At 39.2% G+C, this 17,559-nt stretch overlaps 1 protein-coding gene across 1 annotated transcript in view; it reads right to left on the bottom strand.

The window, feature by feature from the left end:
• LOC104604682 (chaperone protein dnaJ A6, chloroplastic) overlaps positions 1-15,949 on the bottom strand; it is a 33,863-nt gene extending 17,914 nt beyond the window's left edge. Inside the window, exons 1-2 of the mRNA XM_010269149.3 lie at positions 15,722-15,949; positions 12,169-12,287 (exon numbers count right to left, since the gene is read on the bottom strand). Of these exons, the coding sequence (XP_010267451.1) occupies positions 12,169-12,275 (107 nt within the window). The 5' untranslated portion in view covers positions 12,276-12,287; positions 15,722-15,949. The remainder of the gene's footprint in view (positions 1-12,168; positions 12,288-15,721) is intronic.
• Positions 15,950-17,559: the final 1,610 nt, after the last annotated feature.

Genomic DNA, 17,559 nt, shown 5'->3' with positions numbered 1-17,559 from the left:
ATATTTATAGATAAGGAGAGAAGTTTGGAAGCAATGCTGGAGGTCATCCACATTAGGGTTATACACTGGCTGAAAACCTTGGCTCTGTTCGCAGAATTCTCAGTTGATGAGCTGCAAAGAAAGTGGAAGGAGATAGCAGAACTTGTTCCAATGAGGAAGGCCTCAAATGTTTGTTGGATCCCCCCACCCCATGACATTGTTAAACTGAACTTTGATGGCAGCAGCTTGGGCAATCCAGGGCCATCCAGAATAGGAGTAATAAGAGATGAACAAGGGAAGCTGTTAGCTATGTATTCTGGATCAGTTGGGGTGGGAGATTCTTTGAGAGTTGAGATACTTGCAGCTCTTGAAGGGGTACAAGGAATCAAAGATATGCATATTAACAAGTTGATCATAGAAGGATATTCTGAAGTGGTGGTAAACTGGCTGAAAGAGGATAATCTTAGACTTTGGAATTACAGTAATGAAAAGAGGAAATTCAAGTGGCTGACTAAGGTCATGGAAATCCAATACAAATGGGTAAAAGAAGTGCGAACTCTTTGGCAGATGGTCTAGCTAGACAAGGGGTGAATAGACATTCTATTTTTTGGGCTGTCTTGTAATTTTTGTTCTTTTGATGCTTAATGGTTGTTCTTGGGAGCTAAGATTGTTTATCCCCCTTGCCCTGTATATTCTCATATTTTTAATATTAATTCAATCCACAGTTATTGATCAAAAAAAAAAAAGCTATGTCCAAATTCCAAGAGGCTATGCAACAAGTAGAAACACATTCACAATGTCTATTAGAATAGGCATCTCCGAAGGGGGAAGGTTCCACTAGTGAAAATTTTGTACATTTCATCTTTCTATCCTACAGAATCACCATAACCACCCCCAGTCCCGAGATTGCTCGTGAAGTGTTTCTGAAGAGTGCTCAATGTGGAAGCTCTGTTGTTCACCCTCTTAATCCAAGAGCATACTGCGATGAAAGGAAGAGGGGGAAGACAAGTTCGATTCAGCAAGCAGGTAAGTTTATCTCTTTTGGTGACTTCGTTGTCAAGATCTTTTCATTTTCGTTGCAGACATGGAATGTGATGGAGGGGACTCAAGTGGCTGTTTGTTCAGAAGGCTCAAAAGATCAGAAGGAAAGGAGTGGTTTCTGGGGAAGTAGCAAAGGAGTTGGTGAGGTGGGAAGGGGAGGACAAGGAAGGATTGTTTGAAAGAACTGACTGTGGAGGGGATGACACTGAGAGTGCAAATACTGAATCTGGTGATGAGGTTGCAGGAGAGGTTTTGGATAAGAACAAAAAAACTAGCTCATCTCTAGGCTGCGAGGATTTTCAAAAGTTCGAAATCTCAGCTGGTAGGATCGGAGTACATCTAGGGTAGAGAAAAGCAGAGAACAAAGGTGTCGTAGGATTTATAGGAGTGAAAAAGTTAGAGAGCCAAGTAAATGTCGCCTTGTTCATGTGTCTAAGGTCTTCGTGAGGTTAAAAGACGGTTTGATTGGGGCAGGTCCTTCTAACAAATATAAGAGAGTGTACAGAAGGAAGAGATTAAAAGGATGAGATGCAAAGAAAAAGGGTGATGAAAGGAGGAGGGAGGAGATTCAAGCTGTCGAAGGGGAGGTGAAGTCGACCCTGACAAAAGAAGGGCCAAAGGTTAAGCAGGTTCAAGGGAAAATAGACATCACCGGTGGAAAACAGAGGAAGAACTATAGACCCTAAGAAGCAAACGGAAAGGGGCAGGGTTCTCCTGTTTCAAGTTAATGAAAATAGATGGGGAGATATGTTCGACTAAGCCAGTGGGAGAAAGAAGATGCGCCACACAGTATATGCATTCCAGGAGAAGAAAATAGTAGTGGATGGAAGACCTTCCAACAAACCTTTAAGTGTTTACTACCTTGTAAGATCACCCAAAATTTTCCCACGTCTTCAGCATTTATCTCTATCGAGCATAAGACTAAACCTTTGGAATCTGGAAAACAGCCCTTGTGTGCACAAAACAAGAAGATCAGAGTTGGAGGGAAGTAGAGCTAGGGCTATCTGCAAACCTGCATGCCCCCGCTCTGCTGCAACCAGTGTTTTAAAAGCGCAAGGTGCAAAAAAGGCACAGTGGTCAATTTGTGCCTAAGGCGCAAGGCACAAGGCGAGGCACGTGCCTTTTTAAGCAAGGTGCAAAAATTTTTAAAGAAAAGGCTAAAATTTTAAAAAAAGGCAAAAAAAATCAAAAAAGTGCAAAAAATTAAAAAATATATATATTAAACATAATATTAATAAAAATATAAAGTTTAATTTTAAAATAAAAATATAATGTTTTGAAAAACCTATTATCTAATATTAAAATACATAAATATAATATGTAAAGCATATCCAAATGAGAATTTAAAAATGAAATCAAATATGTAAAACATTTTCAAGCATATAAAACCCACAATCTCTTTTTTTTTTCTGAATTGCACTACTTCAAGTAGCTAATGTGATATGTAAAACATATTGCATTCCCGATTCTACAGGCCACCTCTGTACCACGCCCCTTGAGGCAAGCCCAAACAAGTCCACGTTAGGTCTTAAATTCTTAGTTCTCACACAAAAAATAATGATTTTATAGTTTTAATTGCTTTTTAAGAAGACATTTTATTAGGGTGAATGAATGAACAACACTACCAAATAGGGGTGTGGCATGGGGGTCCGGAGCCGCCGCCCTAGCCGCTAGACACAAAAAAAGCGTCAAAGTTTCAAAAGGCGCATACCTGGGCTGAGGCGCAAGGCGCACCAGGACCTGGGCAAGGCGCCTACATTGAAATGCGCCTCACCTGTGTGCCTAGGCGCACCTTTTAAATCACTGGCTGCAACTAACCCCCTTCGAGCCAAATAGAGCAGTGGGTTTCACTCCTTCAAAAGAGGCAGTCTTGGCATGGACGAGGTTGGAGAAGATATTTGTGTTCAAAAAGTGGGTGTTGATCTCCCGTTGGTGACCATGGTGGATGTGATTCCAGACTTCCTAAGCTTTAATGGATGGCTAATCATCAAGGGTCTACCCTTCCATCTATGGAAAGAGGAGGTGTTTGCTTTAATAGGGAGCCTTTGTGCTAGGCTTGAAGAAGTAGATGAAAAAACAAAGCACTTCCAGGATATGTGTTTCGCAAGAATAAGGGTAAGAAGCAGGGGGATACACTCTGTACCACGTTCAATCCCTCTGCTCGAAAGGAACATCTGGTTCTTCTTGGCAGTCGAAGTGGAGAAGATGAATGAATCACACCTGCAAATCACCGAGCCGACTCGCCCAAATGGCTCTTAGCCACGTGGAAATTTAAGAGAGGCAGATGTGACAGCTGTAGTGCAGAGGAGTTCGTGTAAGGATCGAGTCTCCAAATGCAAGTTTTCAAAAAAAAACTTCTAAAGAAGGAAAGAGCTCGAAGAACAAATCTATGCACAGAAGAGATAATCGGCGTGAAAATTCTAATTACAGTAAAGAAGGAAAAGGGAAAGACTCTCAACCTCTAAGGAAGATTGGGATAAAAGCGAAAGACCCATTGGTTCAGATTCGGGTAAGTCCAAAATCCTGAATTGACCCACTGAGCCGACCCAAACCGGTCACGGTTAAGAAAGTTGGACCAACTTAAGAACAAAGCCCTCGAGGATTATCCAGCTGAGAGAGCAGACGGTTCAATCACCCCTGAAACACCCACCTTCGAGAACCAAGAAATTCCTAACACTCCCAATAGTCTCAAAGGTATAGGAAGAGAAGTAAATAAGCCTACAACTCCTTGTTTGGATTCTTCTGCGCAAGAAGACAAGCTATCTGATTCAGAAATAGAGATAAGCTCTTATTTCTCAGAAGAAGTCTCTGATGCCCGTGAGGTGGCTCTTAGAATGTCAAAGCTCTTATTCGAAGAGAGAGAAGTTTGGGGAAGAGTTGAGATTTTGCAGTTGATGCACCTAGTGAACCCAGATTATGGATTCGAACGTTCTGCAGAAGGAGCGAAGTTGCTCGCCACCAGCTTTCTTTAACCACAACCCAAGCTTTACCTTACCCTCCCCCTCTAGCATTGCTTTTGAATCTTTAATTTCTTCGCATGCTTCCCCTGGTTCTCACTTGCAAACCTCTAATGTTTGTGTTTCAGGTTCAAGTGCCTTGCTTTCTCAATCGATGAAAAAGTCCTCACACTCTGGATCAGCAACAAGTGGTTCAAATAGCCAGAGCGGTGAAGAGCTTCGAGTGCAGGAAAAAGGATTGAAAGATGAGATGTGGAATTACAGGAGTTGACCAGAAACTTGGGCATGACAGAAGTGAATGATGTAAGGGAATTTAGACAGGAAGGAGACACTAACAACAACAAAAGTAAGTGCATTGCGACCAAGATAGGGACAGTGAAGAAGAATGGGACAAACAGGGAACTGAAAAGACTCCAATGGGATTTGACAAGTCAGAAGGTGAATTCACCCTTCAGTGCGGGAAATAGGGTTGGTAAGGGAAAAATGTGGTAGAGCTTCCAAGAAGATTCTAAGCTGGAACTTAAGGGGTTTGGGAGGAGGAATGAAAAGAAGCTTAGTGAAAGAAACCCTTAAGAGGGAAAATTCGGATATCGTCATCATACAGGAAACTAAAAAGGATTTGGTGGATGGGAAATTAATAAAAGTTGTATGAGGATTAAGAGAGAAGAATTGATCAAAAAAAAGGATTAAGAGGGAAGAAATGGGCAACCTTGCCAGCCATTGGGACAGCAGGAGTAACCAAGTAATCATCATCGCATGGAGAGAGGAGGTGGTTTCATGAACAGAAATAGATGCTGGAGAGTTCTCCATCTCTGTCTTGTTTACAAATGTATTAGATGGTTTCAACTGGAATCTGACAGGAGTGTGCGGGCCCAACTCCCCTCGGGACAGAGTGAGATTTTGGGAAGTGCTTGATTCTCTCCATGAATTTGAAGACTTCCCGTGGTGTATCAGAGGAGACTTCAATGTCACAAGGTCCAGCCACAAAAGCACTAATAGTAGGAGAATCATCAGAAGCATGAGAGAGTTCTGATTTCATAGCAAGACACAACATCCGTGATCTCCCCTTTCACAATGGAAGGTTTACCTGGTTGAATATGCAGGAGAATCTGATCAGTTGTAGGCTTGATAGATTCCTGATGATTACAGACTGGGAGGAACACTTCCCCGACTTATTCCAAGAGATCAGACCTAGGTGTACATCAGATCATTGGTCGATTGTGTTAAAAACTGAAGTCTTAAAAAGAGGAAAGTACCCCTTTAGACTAGAGAAGGTTTGGAGACTACATAAAGATTTCAAATCCAATGTGGCCTCTTGGTGGGAGGAGTGTGAGGTGGACGGTTGGGCTGGGTTTTGTTTTCTTCAGAAGTTAAAGTACCTAAAGAGGAAGTTAAGATCATGGGGAAAGGAAGAGTTCAAAGCATCTGCTAAAGAAAAAAAAAATAATTCAGGAATTGGATGAGTTAGAATGCAAGGAACAAGATGGGAATTTAGATGGCCAAGGGAGAAGAAGAAGGGAGGAATTAAGGAAAGAGTGTGAAAAGGTAGTTAGGAGGGAAGAAGTAGACCGGAGGCGAAGATCTAGAGTAAAATGGTTGAAGGAGGGGGATAAAATTTCAAGGTTTTTTCACAGATAAGCCACAGGAAGACGAAGAAAAAATTACATCTCAAAACTGAAGGTGGCACAAAGAGAAGTGGAGGAACAAGAGGAGATAGTGGAGCAGTTTCTGAATTTTTTTAAGGAGCTGTACACAGAGTTACAACAGATCCTTTTACTTGTCTAACTGGGAAGGAAATTGTTTGTTGGAGGGACAACAAGCTTGGCTAAAAAGGGAGTTTGAAGAACGGGAAGTTAAGGAAGCAGTTTTTGGTATGGATGGAGACAAATCTCCCGGTCCGGATGGTTTTCCTTTGTTCTTCTACCAATTGTGTTGGGATATTATCAAATTGAACTTAATGGAAATGTTCAAGGATTTCTTCAATTCAGCCATCATAAACAAAGTAGCAATTCAACATTCATCACCTTAATCCCAAAGAAAGGAGTTTTGGAAGTAAAGGACTTTAGGCCAATAAGTTTGGTGGGCAGTATTTATAAAATTGTGGCTAAAGTGCTGGCAGGCAGACTAAAGGAAGTGCTTAGAGATCTAATCTCCAATAGTCAATATGCTTTTGTAAAAGGAAGGCAGATCATTGATAGTATTTTAGTGGCCAACTAATGTGTTGAAGACAGAAGACAAAAAGGCAAGTCTGGAGTGGTTATAAAACTCGATTTGGAGAAAGCATGAGTATATGACAATGTTGACTGGGACTGTGTACTAAATATGTTGGAGTTAAGAGGTTTTGGAAGAATATGGGTGTGTTGGATAAAAGAGTGCCTCAATTCTGCTCGGTTCCCGGTGCTGATAAATGGAGAACCAAAAGGTTATTTTCAGGCAAGTCGGGGTCTTAGGCAAGGCTGCCCCCTTTCTCTTTACTCTGGTTGTAGACCTTCTCAGTCACTTCATTGAGAAAACAAAAAGCCTAAACCTGTTGAAAGGATTTAAAGTTGGAAGAGACTCAATTCACATGTTCCATTTGATTTTTGCTGATGACATCATTGTTTTTTTGAAGGCTGATCTGGATTCTATCATTAACTTGAAAAAAGATCCTTTTGTGTTGCGAGAAAGTTACAGGTCTCCAAGTAAATTTTTCCAAGAGCAGCATTGTGGGGATAAACACAAGTGTTTGGTAAACAGCTTCAAGGCGATCCTAGGTTGTAAAGTGGAGACTTTTCTGGTCTCATACTTGGGGTTACCTCTCGGAGAGAATCCAATAAGCCAAAGCTTCTGGAACAAGTAGTGGAAAAGTGTGAAAAAAGACTGGCAACTTGGAAGAAAGGCTTTCTTTCAAAAGGAGGAAGACTCACTTTAATAAAGGCATCCCTGGCTAACCTACCTAGTTACTATCTCTCAGTGTTCCAAATCCCGGCCAATATCAGAAATAAAATTAAAAAGCTGCAGCGTGAGTTCTTGTGGGATGGGGGTGGAGATGAAAAAAAAAACCACTTGGTCAGTTGGGAATTAGTCTGTAGACCAAAGGAAGCTGGAGGACTTGGAATAGGAATGGTCAAGGAAAAAAATGTAGCACTTCTGGGTTTAGTGGCTGTGGCGGTTTCCTCTAGAATCAAATGCCCTTTGGACCTCGGTCATAATCAGAAAATACGGAAAGAATGTCAACAGTTGGGACAGCAAGGTCACCTTGAATCTAACAAAAGCCTCTAACCCTTGGAAAGGTATTTGCTCCATTTATGATATCTATATTTCCTTTATTAGATATAAAGTAGGGGATGGGGCCAAAATCAAATTCTTGACTGAGAAGTTACTTTACCCTCCTGTATTTCAGACTCAACCCCTGCTTCAAACTTGAACCTAAACCTAAGAAAACACTTAAGGGATGTGGAGATTGAGGATCTTGCCGAACTCCTACATGCCTTAAGAGAGGTCTATGTTTCCCCTTCAAACAAAGACCAATGAATCTAGAAGCTCCATCCAGCCGGTAAGTTCACAACTAATTCCTTTTTCAGAGCCTCGGTATCGGGTGACACAAACTATGGGTTCCCTTATAGAAGAGTTTGGATTGCTCACGTACCCTCTAGAGTCTCTTTTTTTGTGTGGGAGGCTTGCTTGGGGAAAATAAGCACCTGTGATCTTTTACAGAAAAAGCTCAACGGAAGGCTGTACATTTCTCCCCATGTCAGTAATGGTGAGTCGGCAGACCATCTCTTCTTACATTGCTCAGTAACGACGAAGATATGGCTTTACTTAACCTTAGGGTACAGCTGGGTTTTCCCAGAACACATAGAAGATTTCTTAAGAAAATGGCAAGGAAGTGGACTAGGCAAACGGGGGAGAATATACTGGCATACGGTAGCTCAAGCAGTAATGTTGGGTGTTTGGGAAGAAAGAAACAGTCGCATTTTCGATAATAAAGCTAGATCACTTGGAGACTTAATATCTGATATAATATATACTTGTGCAATCAGTGGGTGCAGAATTCGGACACCATATGCCAGTATATTCTCCCCCGTTTGCCTAGTCCACTTCCTTGCCATTGTCTTAAGAAATCTTCTATGTGTTCTGGGAAAACCCAGCTGTACCCTACTAGGTTAAGTAAAGCAGTAATGTTGGGTGTTTGGGAAGAAAGAAAGTCGCATTTTCGATAATAAAGCTAGATCACTTGGAGACTTAATCTCTGACATAATATATACTTGTGCAATCAGTGGGTGCAGAATTCGGACAGCTTCAAAGGAATATCCATGAATATGCTTCAGCAGAATGTAGTGGAAGTATTGTTCTCCTCTCCCAGTCCTTCAAGAGGGAAGAGCATCCCCCATCAAAGAGAGGAGAAGGAAGTGACTTTATATTTTGATGGAAGTGCTACAGGAAACCCGGGAATAGCAGGAATCGGTGGAGTATTTAAGAGGAGGGATGGCCAGCCACTCTTTGTGTGTATTTAGTGGACCAATTGGAGTTGCAGATTCCACAACAGCAGAAATTTTAGCTGCTTTAGCGGGGCTCCATATCACGAGAGACCTAGGCTTCACTGATCTAACAATCAAAGGAGACTCCAGCAACACGATAAAGTGGTTAGGGGAGAAGGAAGGAGGTCCATGGAGACTGGCCCACTATATAAATGAGGCTAAAGATCTGTTAAATTCCTTATCTGTAAACCTTTATTGGATTGCTAGGGAATTAAACTCTGTAGCTGATAGTTTGGCTAAAACTGGTAGACACAGGGATTTTTTGTACAGTGATAGAAATATGCCTTTATAACCTGTGTGTAGCCTGAATGTACATCATCTCATGTACTCTATGTTTTCTCAATCAAGTAAACCTCTTTTCTCAAAAAAAAAGAAGAAAATTGGGATGAGGAAGATGATGGGCTGAACAAGTCGTTCAATCCTGAAGACTAGCCAATGTTTGAAGGGCGGTTTTGTCTTTCTTTTGTCAGTTTTGCATCTTTGAAAGCCCTGTTGTATGAAAGGGGGGTCTCAGGTTTCCTATTGTTTGTTTTGTGTCTCTGTAAGCTTTTCTATATGAGGGAGGGGAGGGGGGTGGGGTTCTCAGTTTAGTCTTGTGTCTTTGGACACTTTGTTGTGGTTGGTAGCGGGTCCAGGTGTTAACACCCCTGTAGTGCTGTAATCTGCTTTTACTTTTCAATAAGTTTTTTCTTTTACTCTTTAAAAAAAAATAACCACCCCAGTCCAAGAAAATTTTTCAGCTTTAGAAAAACATTCACAATGTCTGTTAGAATAGACATCCACAGGGTATGGGTTCCAATTGTGGAATTTTTTAGATTCCATCATATCTCCTATGAAAAACCATAAACACCCCCAGTCCAAGAAAATGTTTCAAGTTTCAACTTCACTTTGAGCCAATAACAGAACCCTGCCCCTTCTTCCTGGAGCTGTCACCTTGCACTCCAGTCACTACAGTTCTTTTGTGTTAATTACATAGAGAAAATAGTGAATACATGATAGGATGTATAAAAAATGCACAAAGTATTTTTAAAGCTTAAAGGGTGGCTGGATAAAACATCTCAGCTCTGATTGTAATTTCTCACCCTTTAATTTAATGAAAATTTCTGTTAAAGATAAAAAAAAAAAAGAACAAGTATGGACAGATAGTCCCATCCACAATAAAAATTATTCAGGCAAGGACCTGTCAATATTAAAAACCAAAAATTATTCTAGCCCCAGTTTATCTAAGCCATCAGCCTTGGAATACAGCTCTCTAGGGATCCATCAGATCTGAACCATTAAAAAAACAGGTGCCCCTAGAACAACCACTTGTGGATGGCATTTGAAGTAACTTGGTAGAAGGAACCAACTTCTATGGTCTTTTCATCCTTTTGTGGTTATTTGGATCATATGGCTTGAAAGGAGCTTTCATATCTTCAATGGTTTAATTCTGAGCAAATCAACTGATCCTCTATCATAGTCATTAGCTCAAAAGCAATTCAGGGATGTCCCCCATACCTCATGTTTTGTTTTTGAGTATCTTCCAGATTGTATAAAGATATTCTACATAATCTAAATTTTCTAAAGAACCTCATTCAACATATGTTCTCATGTAGGTGCTCTTCATGCTTCTGATCTCAACAACACTAGTAACACTAATAATACTTCAACAACACAAAAAGAAGAGGATGAATGAACATCTGCAAACTCTTTTGGACTGAAAGCATCAAGCAGATCATGTCAATGGTTTTTCCATAGCACTATTTCTTCTCACCACCACCAATTGGCCTGGTTAAAATGAACTTTGGTGGATGCTCATGAGGAAATATGGGACCTTCAGGCATAGTCACATTTTCAAATATGGGACAAAGGTGGCGTTCAGTAAATCTGAAGTCTGAGGGGGGGGACTCTGAAAAAGCTCTGAAAGCATTCAGTGAAAATTTTGCTTTTCTGCTTTTGCAAACATCTGAATATAGTGGAGTTGTTTGGTAATCTGAAAGATGTGATATCTGAAAATTGTGCAATTTATAAATTTACCCCTCAAGTTGTTATATAAATAAAATAAATGAAAATTATTAAAATAATATGATAATATAGAAAACATTATAAAATATTGTGAATTGATACAAATAAAATATAAAACAAATAATAAATAATATTAAAAGAGTAATAAAAAGATTAATATTATAAAAATAAATAAATAATAAATAATATCATTAATAATTAAAAAATTTAAGAAAGATAAAATAGTAAAAATTATTATAAATATAATAAAAATGTAAAAAAACAAAAGATATTAATAAAATAATAATAATAACAATTAAAATATATAAAAGATCATATAATATTATTAAAAAATATAAAATACAATAAAATAAATTAAAATTGGTAAATCAATAAATGAAAATGATAACAAATTTTAAAAGCAATAAAATAAATTAATAATAACCATCTTAATTTTTTTAGTTTTTTATATAAAAGATTAGAATTCTAGAGAGAGTGTGAAAAAAGAAAAAAATATATATATATATAAAAAAACTTAAAACGGGGTCGAATTTTTGGTCAACAACAGGAGGGAAGATGAAAAACAGGGGTTGGGAGACCAATCATTTTTTATTAATTTTTAGAAAGGGCACAATTAAGATAAGAGAGAAATTTTTCTCTAAAAAAACCTTTTGTTTCATTTTAGAAAGGGCACAATAAGAACAGTAGCAGCCACTGCTCCTCCCCATCTTCCCATCCTTCCTTCCCCCTCTTTCTCGTTCTTTCTCTTTCCCCTTTTTGCATTCTTTTTACTTTCTTCTCCTTTTGCGTTCTTTCTCTTTCTCCTTCCTTCCCCCTCTAGTTTGTCGACTCTATTCACCACAATGAAGATGAAGGAAGAGAAGGAGGGAAAAAGTGATAGTGAGGACAGTTGGAAAAAACGCAGAATAGAGTTCTTTTCTTTCCAAAAGCGCAAAACAAAGCAGCTGATTTGTCCCCTATTTCGGTAGCGAAAAACACATCTAAGAGTGGAAAGACCAGAAGGGCAATGTTGGGTTTTTTATTTTTACAAATAGGACAATTGGAATCAAAGTTTTGTTCGCTACCTCCAAATGCGCTCAGAGGCAACTTAAATGCTGAACAATTCGGAGATATTTTCGTCATTTGAAGAATCGGTTTGGAGGTAGCACTGAACAATCTCCAACTGCTGAAAAATCAACATTTTCAGCGCTACCGAACACCACCTAAGAAAAAAAAAAAATTGTTCTTGGAAGTTGGATCAACCAATGCAGGGAATTCATCATTTTCCCATTGAACAGAAATTCTATATCTAGAATAGCATCAGAGAGATGGTTGTGCATTAGAAATGATAGGCTTAATACTGAAGGTGATTTTAAGATTGTGATTAATCCGGTGCTTACCCAGGATGAAGGGCCTTCATCTCTCCACATATCATTAGAATATCAATCCTTGACAAACTGGCCTTTTCCATGTTCGCACCATACTGCAATCCTAAAATCTTGTTTACTATGAAATGTCTTTTAAACGTGTTTTCATTTATTCCTTCTTTGAATCAAATACTGAAAAAATGCATACCATCCTCTCATCCTTAACAAAAAAGCATAGCAGATACCTGCAGCCAAACTGGCCTAAAATCAAAGCATTATTATTTTATTATTAGTGAGTTAGTTGCTTAGAAGTGTCCTTACCAATATTGAGACACCAATGACTTGTTAATGTTGAAGGATCTTAACATAAATTGAGGTCGAACTCCCCACTGTGATACCCATGTACTTCCACAAGGTATGATCGCCATTGAAGATATTCTCTACATAGGAAACATATTTGTCAGAAAATTTACCAAATCAACCATTAACAGCACAAATAAATATACTAAGATACATTATTTTCTGCATCAGAATGATTTTATACTAAGAGACTCTTCAGTTCAACACGGCAGGTTTTTTTTATAAATAACAAATGCGACAAGCATTTAGACAAAGATAAATTTAGCATCAACTCACACAACCAAAAAAGTGTACATTGCTGGGCCTCCCAAGAGGCCACCCACAACTGACAACAGAGCAAAAATAAAAGACAACAAACAAAAAACAGCACTGATTACATATTTCACATTAGCGTCCAGTCCTGGGCATCCCCAATCTAAAGAAGATTTCCCAACCCCAGCCTTAGCCAAAGAATCACCCCAGCCTTAGCCAAAGAATCACCCCAGCAAGTTGGCACTCCTAGGTACCCATTTGAATGAGGCATTCAAATCAATACCTAGAGCTTGAGCCATTCTGACTAAAGGTCTGAATTTTCAAGGAATTTGGTCTTGCCTTGCCATCCAGCACAAAACCATTTGACAGTCACCCTCAACTTCTACATTCCTCAAGGACCTCAACTCCTGCCTAACCAACAACTTCAAACCCTGAACCAAGGCCAAAAGTTCAGCTCTTGAAGAATTTCCTTGTCCCACCAGACCAGAAAAGCTTAGAATAATATTGCCCTCGTGGTCTCTAACAACTCCTCCCACCCCCAAGGGCCCTGGGTTTCCAAGGCTGCAACCATCAAAATTGAGCTTGAGCACCTCTAGAACAAGAGGGGACCAATCTAACATCCTTTGTTGTCATGTATGCTGAAACTCTGTCACCACCTGCCATTCCCTAAGCAGATCATTGATAGAAACACCTTGAAAAGCCCCACATACCACAGCCCAATGAGCTACCCTTACTTTTGTAATCCATAGGTTTGCATTTTTCTTCAAAAATCCCCACATTTCTTTCACACCATAAATCCCATAGCACCACCCTGCAAATGACAGGAATCATTCAACTCCCAAATTAGACAAACCTCTGAAAATGATCTCTTATACTCTATTTTATACTTGGGGGTATTTATAGACCCAGATTTCACACTCTTCTACACACTTAATACTAAAGCTTTCTAGGCTCATGACTTATAGCTAAGAAACATCGTAAGTTCGTGAATGATGGCTTGGTACTATACATTAATTCACACAAACAAACAGAACCCCTGTTTAAATGTATTCTACTAATTGTTTTTATAACTTGCTATCCACTCATCCCCATACTTCATATCTCACCATTTTTTCCATACATGGTTGTAATTTCATACTTCTTATCCTAATGTAATTTCACACAGTAAACCATCTGATGCTCAATAACGGGTTGCATCATAGGAAGTACAAGCCAAAAGAATACATGTATGATACAAGAGTTGTTACTGTTTGACATGAATCTTAACCAAAATATGCATGAAAACAAAAGTAATAGTGATTCAAATACACGTTTGTCAGAATATTTGGCAAATAATACTTCATAAATCCTGAAGCAACATCTTCATATGGATTAAAGGCCATTGCCAAATATTGATCCCAGCTATTTTGGGTCTTAGGAGGGGTGGACCGGATACAGTCCTAACCTTTGGCCTTTTTTTTGCACAAAGTGGCCACTCTCAGCATCTTCATATGAGTAAACTCAAATATTCCTTGAGACATGTCCAAGGTTTAAAAGAGTGAGGAGGAAAACAAAGTGTGAACAAAATATGGATAACAAATTTCACATAACTAGTACCAATCAAAATCTAGTGAAAAACAACTATTCTTGGACAATGAGAGGATGGGATAAGCTAGATTGGATTTAAAATGGAGTAACAGTTTAGCATTCCATTAGCAAACTATGAAAAACAAAAATACTGGCACTATTAGAATTTCCACATGTTCTGCAAATGATGCTAAGGATTGAGGATGAAAAAGACTACCATAGCTTCAAAGAACATAATTCTTTAATAGTAAACAATGGAAAATAGTTCCCTACAAAGATCATTTAAAATTATTTCTCAAAAAAAAAAATGCACCTTTTTTCTAGCCACAATGAGGGAGATGACTTATCACTAGTCTATTTCATGCATCTGGTAGAAGACAATAAAGTGCCACCAGCCACAACATCCATATAACCTGAAATCTATGGCATGTTTCTCCCTAATGTTCAACAGTATTTTCTTCAAGCTAAAATAGAAATGGGGAAATTGAAAATTTCAAAAAAAAAGAATCCGTGCCTTTCCCTGTGCCAGAGATCTACAGGTCTGAAAATTAACTCAAAGGGGAACATAATAAGAAAACACATCCACACACCATGTGAAGGTGATTAAAAAATCACTTCCACTTGTTCAATTGCCACCTTAGCTTCCAGTATAAAGATTCATAAGCTGTGAAAATGCCTCCAATGGACAGTCCATGTAGGAAACTCTTCGCTGTGAGAACTCATCCTCCATGGGTCCATTACATTAAGTCGCAGGTGTACCAGCAAGATTTTCATTCCAATGTAGCATGGTTTCGTATCCAAGGCCTGCTGTGATGGATAAGTAGAAGTGTAGAACTGTCATGTAGATCATTGCCTTGAAAAAATAAAACAAATTAATTTTAACCTAGAAGCTTTTTTCTCTGTCACACAGTTTTGCAAAACTACCTCGTTGTCTCTCAGTGCACTTTTCATGAATTTATCGCAGTTTAACAGTATTCTGTTCTCACGAGTTTCATGAAACCCTTACAAGTTCTGTGTTCTATCTCCGAGATTAAGACCACTTTCCAGGTGTTGAGGAAATTTTCGTTTATCGGCATTATATATTTTCTCCCATTACTTTACCCTTCAAGTCAAATCAAATCTAACAGACTTTGGGACATAATAAACCTTTCCATCTGTAGTAAGATCCTAATTTATCAATGATTCAACATTTGAGGTAAGAAACATGATAATACTGGATATTATTCATCAAAAACAAATGAACACAAACAAATATTACATATGAAGTAGTAAATATGTAATATATAAAGAAGCCTGAAAAAAAATCCAAGCGCACCGGTATTAACAAGTTTTTCCATAGTTTGCTAAAAAGATTGCGTTATTCCCTTCTATTCTTTCTCGAATAACCATTATGGTCTGGTTGGAGAATCTAAAATGCCTAAAATTAGATTCCGCTTCCTCCAACAAGCAAACAAAAAAGTGCATACACTCACGCACAAGAAAAAAAAAAAAAATCTTTCTGAACCAAACAGAGAAATGGTGAATAAGAAAAAGGTGGCTTTAATTCAATAATATAAATATTTTAAGAAAGAATACCATCTTGAAAGGATACAAGATTGATGAATTCAAACTCACTATTCTACGCTATCTCAGGGAAGAATCTATAATTTGGAGAGAAGCACTATTAACATTTGAGCTCGGCCAATAAAAAACTAACCTGGTTGTTCTTCTTCAACTATCGACTTGTTCTTCTTTTTCTGGCAGTGAAGGTTTGTTTGCTTGGGGTCTGTTGTTGATGCAAGGAGCTGCGACAGAAAAAGACGAGAAGATAGATGCTCTCGGCCTTCCTTGCCGAAGATGAGGCTCAAAAGAGGAAGAGCTGTTCCAGAACCAAACCTGATAAAGCGCTCGTACGTGCCTCTCACGGAGAGTTGTGATACTTCCCAAAGCTTCTCAACACCGAGAGTTTGGTATATTATTATCAATCAGGACGGTCCAATCTCGATCAGAGTCGTCAGACCCAAGACAGAAGTATCGACCGGCTCACCCCACAGATTGAAATTAGAACCATGTGAATCAACCAACGTAAACCATATTAGATGTTTTTACTGAGTTCACATATGTGACCCGGTGTCACGGGGGTAGTTCTACGGCGGAAGAAACTCGTGCGGACAAGCTTGTTATGTGCTTAAGGCTAGGAGTTGCCCGATGAGATGACTTCACCAAGGTCAGTAGCACTAGATCATGACCTCAAGTCGCATGGTCAGGGCTTTCGACTGGCTCTGGCCAGTTCATGGGAGGCACCACTTACGTGCTAAAGGGGGAAGGCCATGATGTGAGGCGACTTGGCGCCAATGTGAAGGGTCTCCTGTAAGCCGATGATGTAGGCACCTATGTGCCAATGATGATAGGCAACCGCTTGGACCGGAACACACCCGTGTGTTATAGGCAACGAGATATCTCGTTCAGCTTGGGCAAGGGGTTAGTGTGGTGAAGGGTCATGCTTGAGATAGGCCTGCATGCCAAGCCTCACTTGAGTGTCAGTGGCGCAGTGCTGGTCCATGCACTGTCCCCATGAGCATGTGTGCGCCCGTGAGGAACCCTGGTAGCCATGCTAGCCATTAACCAGGGCCACCCCGCAAGGGATGAAGGTCTAGGAGTGCCAAGGTTAGGCACCCAAGGAGGTCAACCACCCATCCTCAAAGAGTATGTAAATCTTTTAGAGGTCTGCCTAAAGATGACATCACTTTTCCCAAAAATCTTATAGGCAAAAATGACAGTGGTGTCCCTTAACGTAAGCTTGCCAAGCATAGGCAATGCTAAGCTTGTGTCAGACCGTGACACCGGGGCACCCCACAATGCCCCACGACACATCCCCACCTTGTATCAGGAACATCTCCCATTATTAGACATCACTAGGAGATATTCCAATACAAGGTAGGGATGTGCTGTGGGCACAAATGTGAACTTGTTTTTACTTTTTTGTTGGAAAATTCCATTTTAATACCTTGAACTTTGGGTAGTGTCAAGTTAGTACTCAATCTTTCAAAAGTGTTAATGCCTTATCTAAACTTTCAAAAAGTGTTAGGTTGGTCCCTGCCATAAACCAACTGTCAATTATTTGTTTAAAATATCAAAACTATCCTTCAAAAGAAAACATTGTTCGTTGTCTTCTACTTTGATACTGAATCGATTGAGGTGCTTGAGATTACAGACTAATAAAGTCATTATCTCCTAATTTAGATTTGAAACACACTATTGTCTAGTTATTTCTTTGCTTTCAATTATTGTTTTCCTCTATCACATTTCATGTTTTTTCTTTGAAGATAACCGGTTCGGTCTCAAGGTAGAGGACAATGAACTATATCTTCTTTTGAAGGGTAGTTTTGACATTTTCAACAGATAACTGGCATACAATTAACGACAGGGACCAACTTGACACTTTTTTAAAGTTTAGGTACCATAGTAACACATTTGAAAGTTCGAGTACTAACTTGAATTTCCCTTGTTTTTTTATCACGCGCCCTTAAGGGTGTATTTTTAGAGTTCAACTAG

Source organism: Nelumbo nucifera, chromosome 5 (genome assembly GCF_055504915.1).
Source record: "Nelumbo nucifera cultivar China Antique chromosome 5, China Antique-T2T, whole genome shotgun sequence".
Lineage (NCBI taxonomy): Eukaryota > Viridiplantae > Streptophyta > Magnoliopsida > Proteales > Nelumbonaceae > Nelumbo > Nelumbo nucifera.
This window is presented reverse-complemented; position numbering and strand designations above follow the sequence as displayed.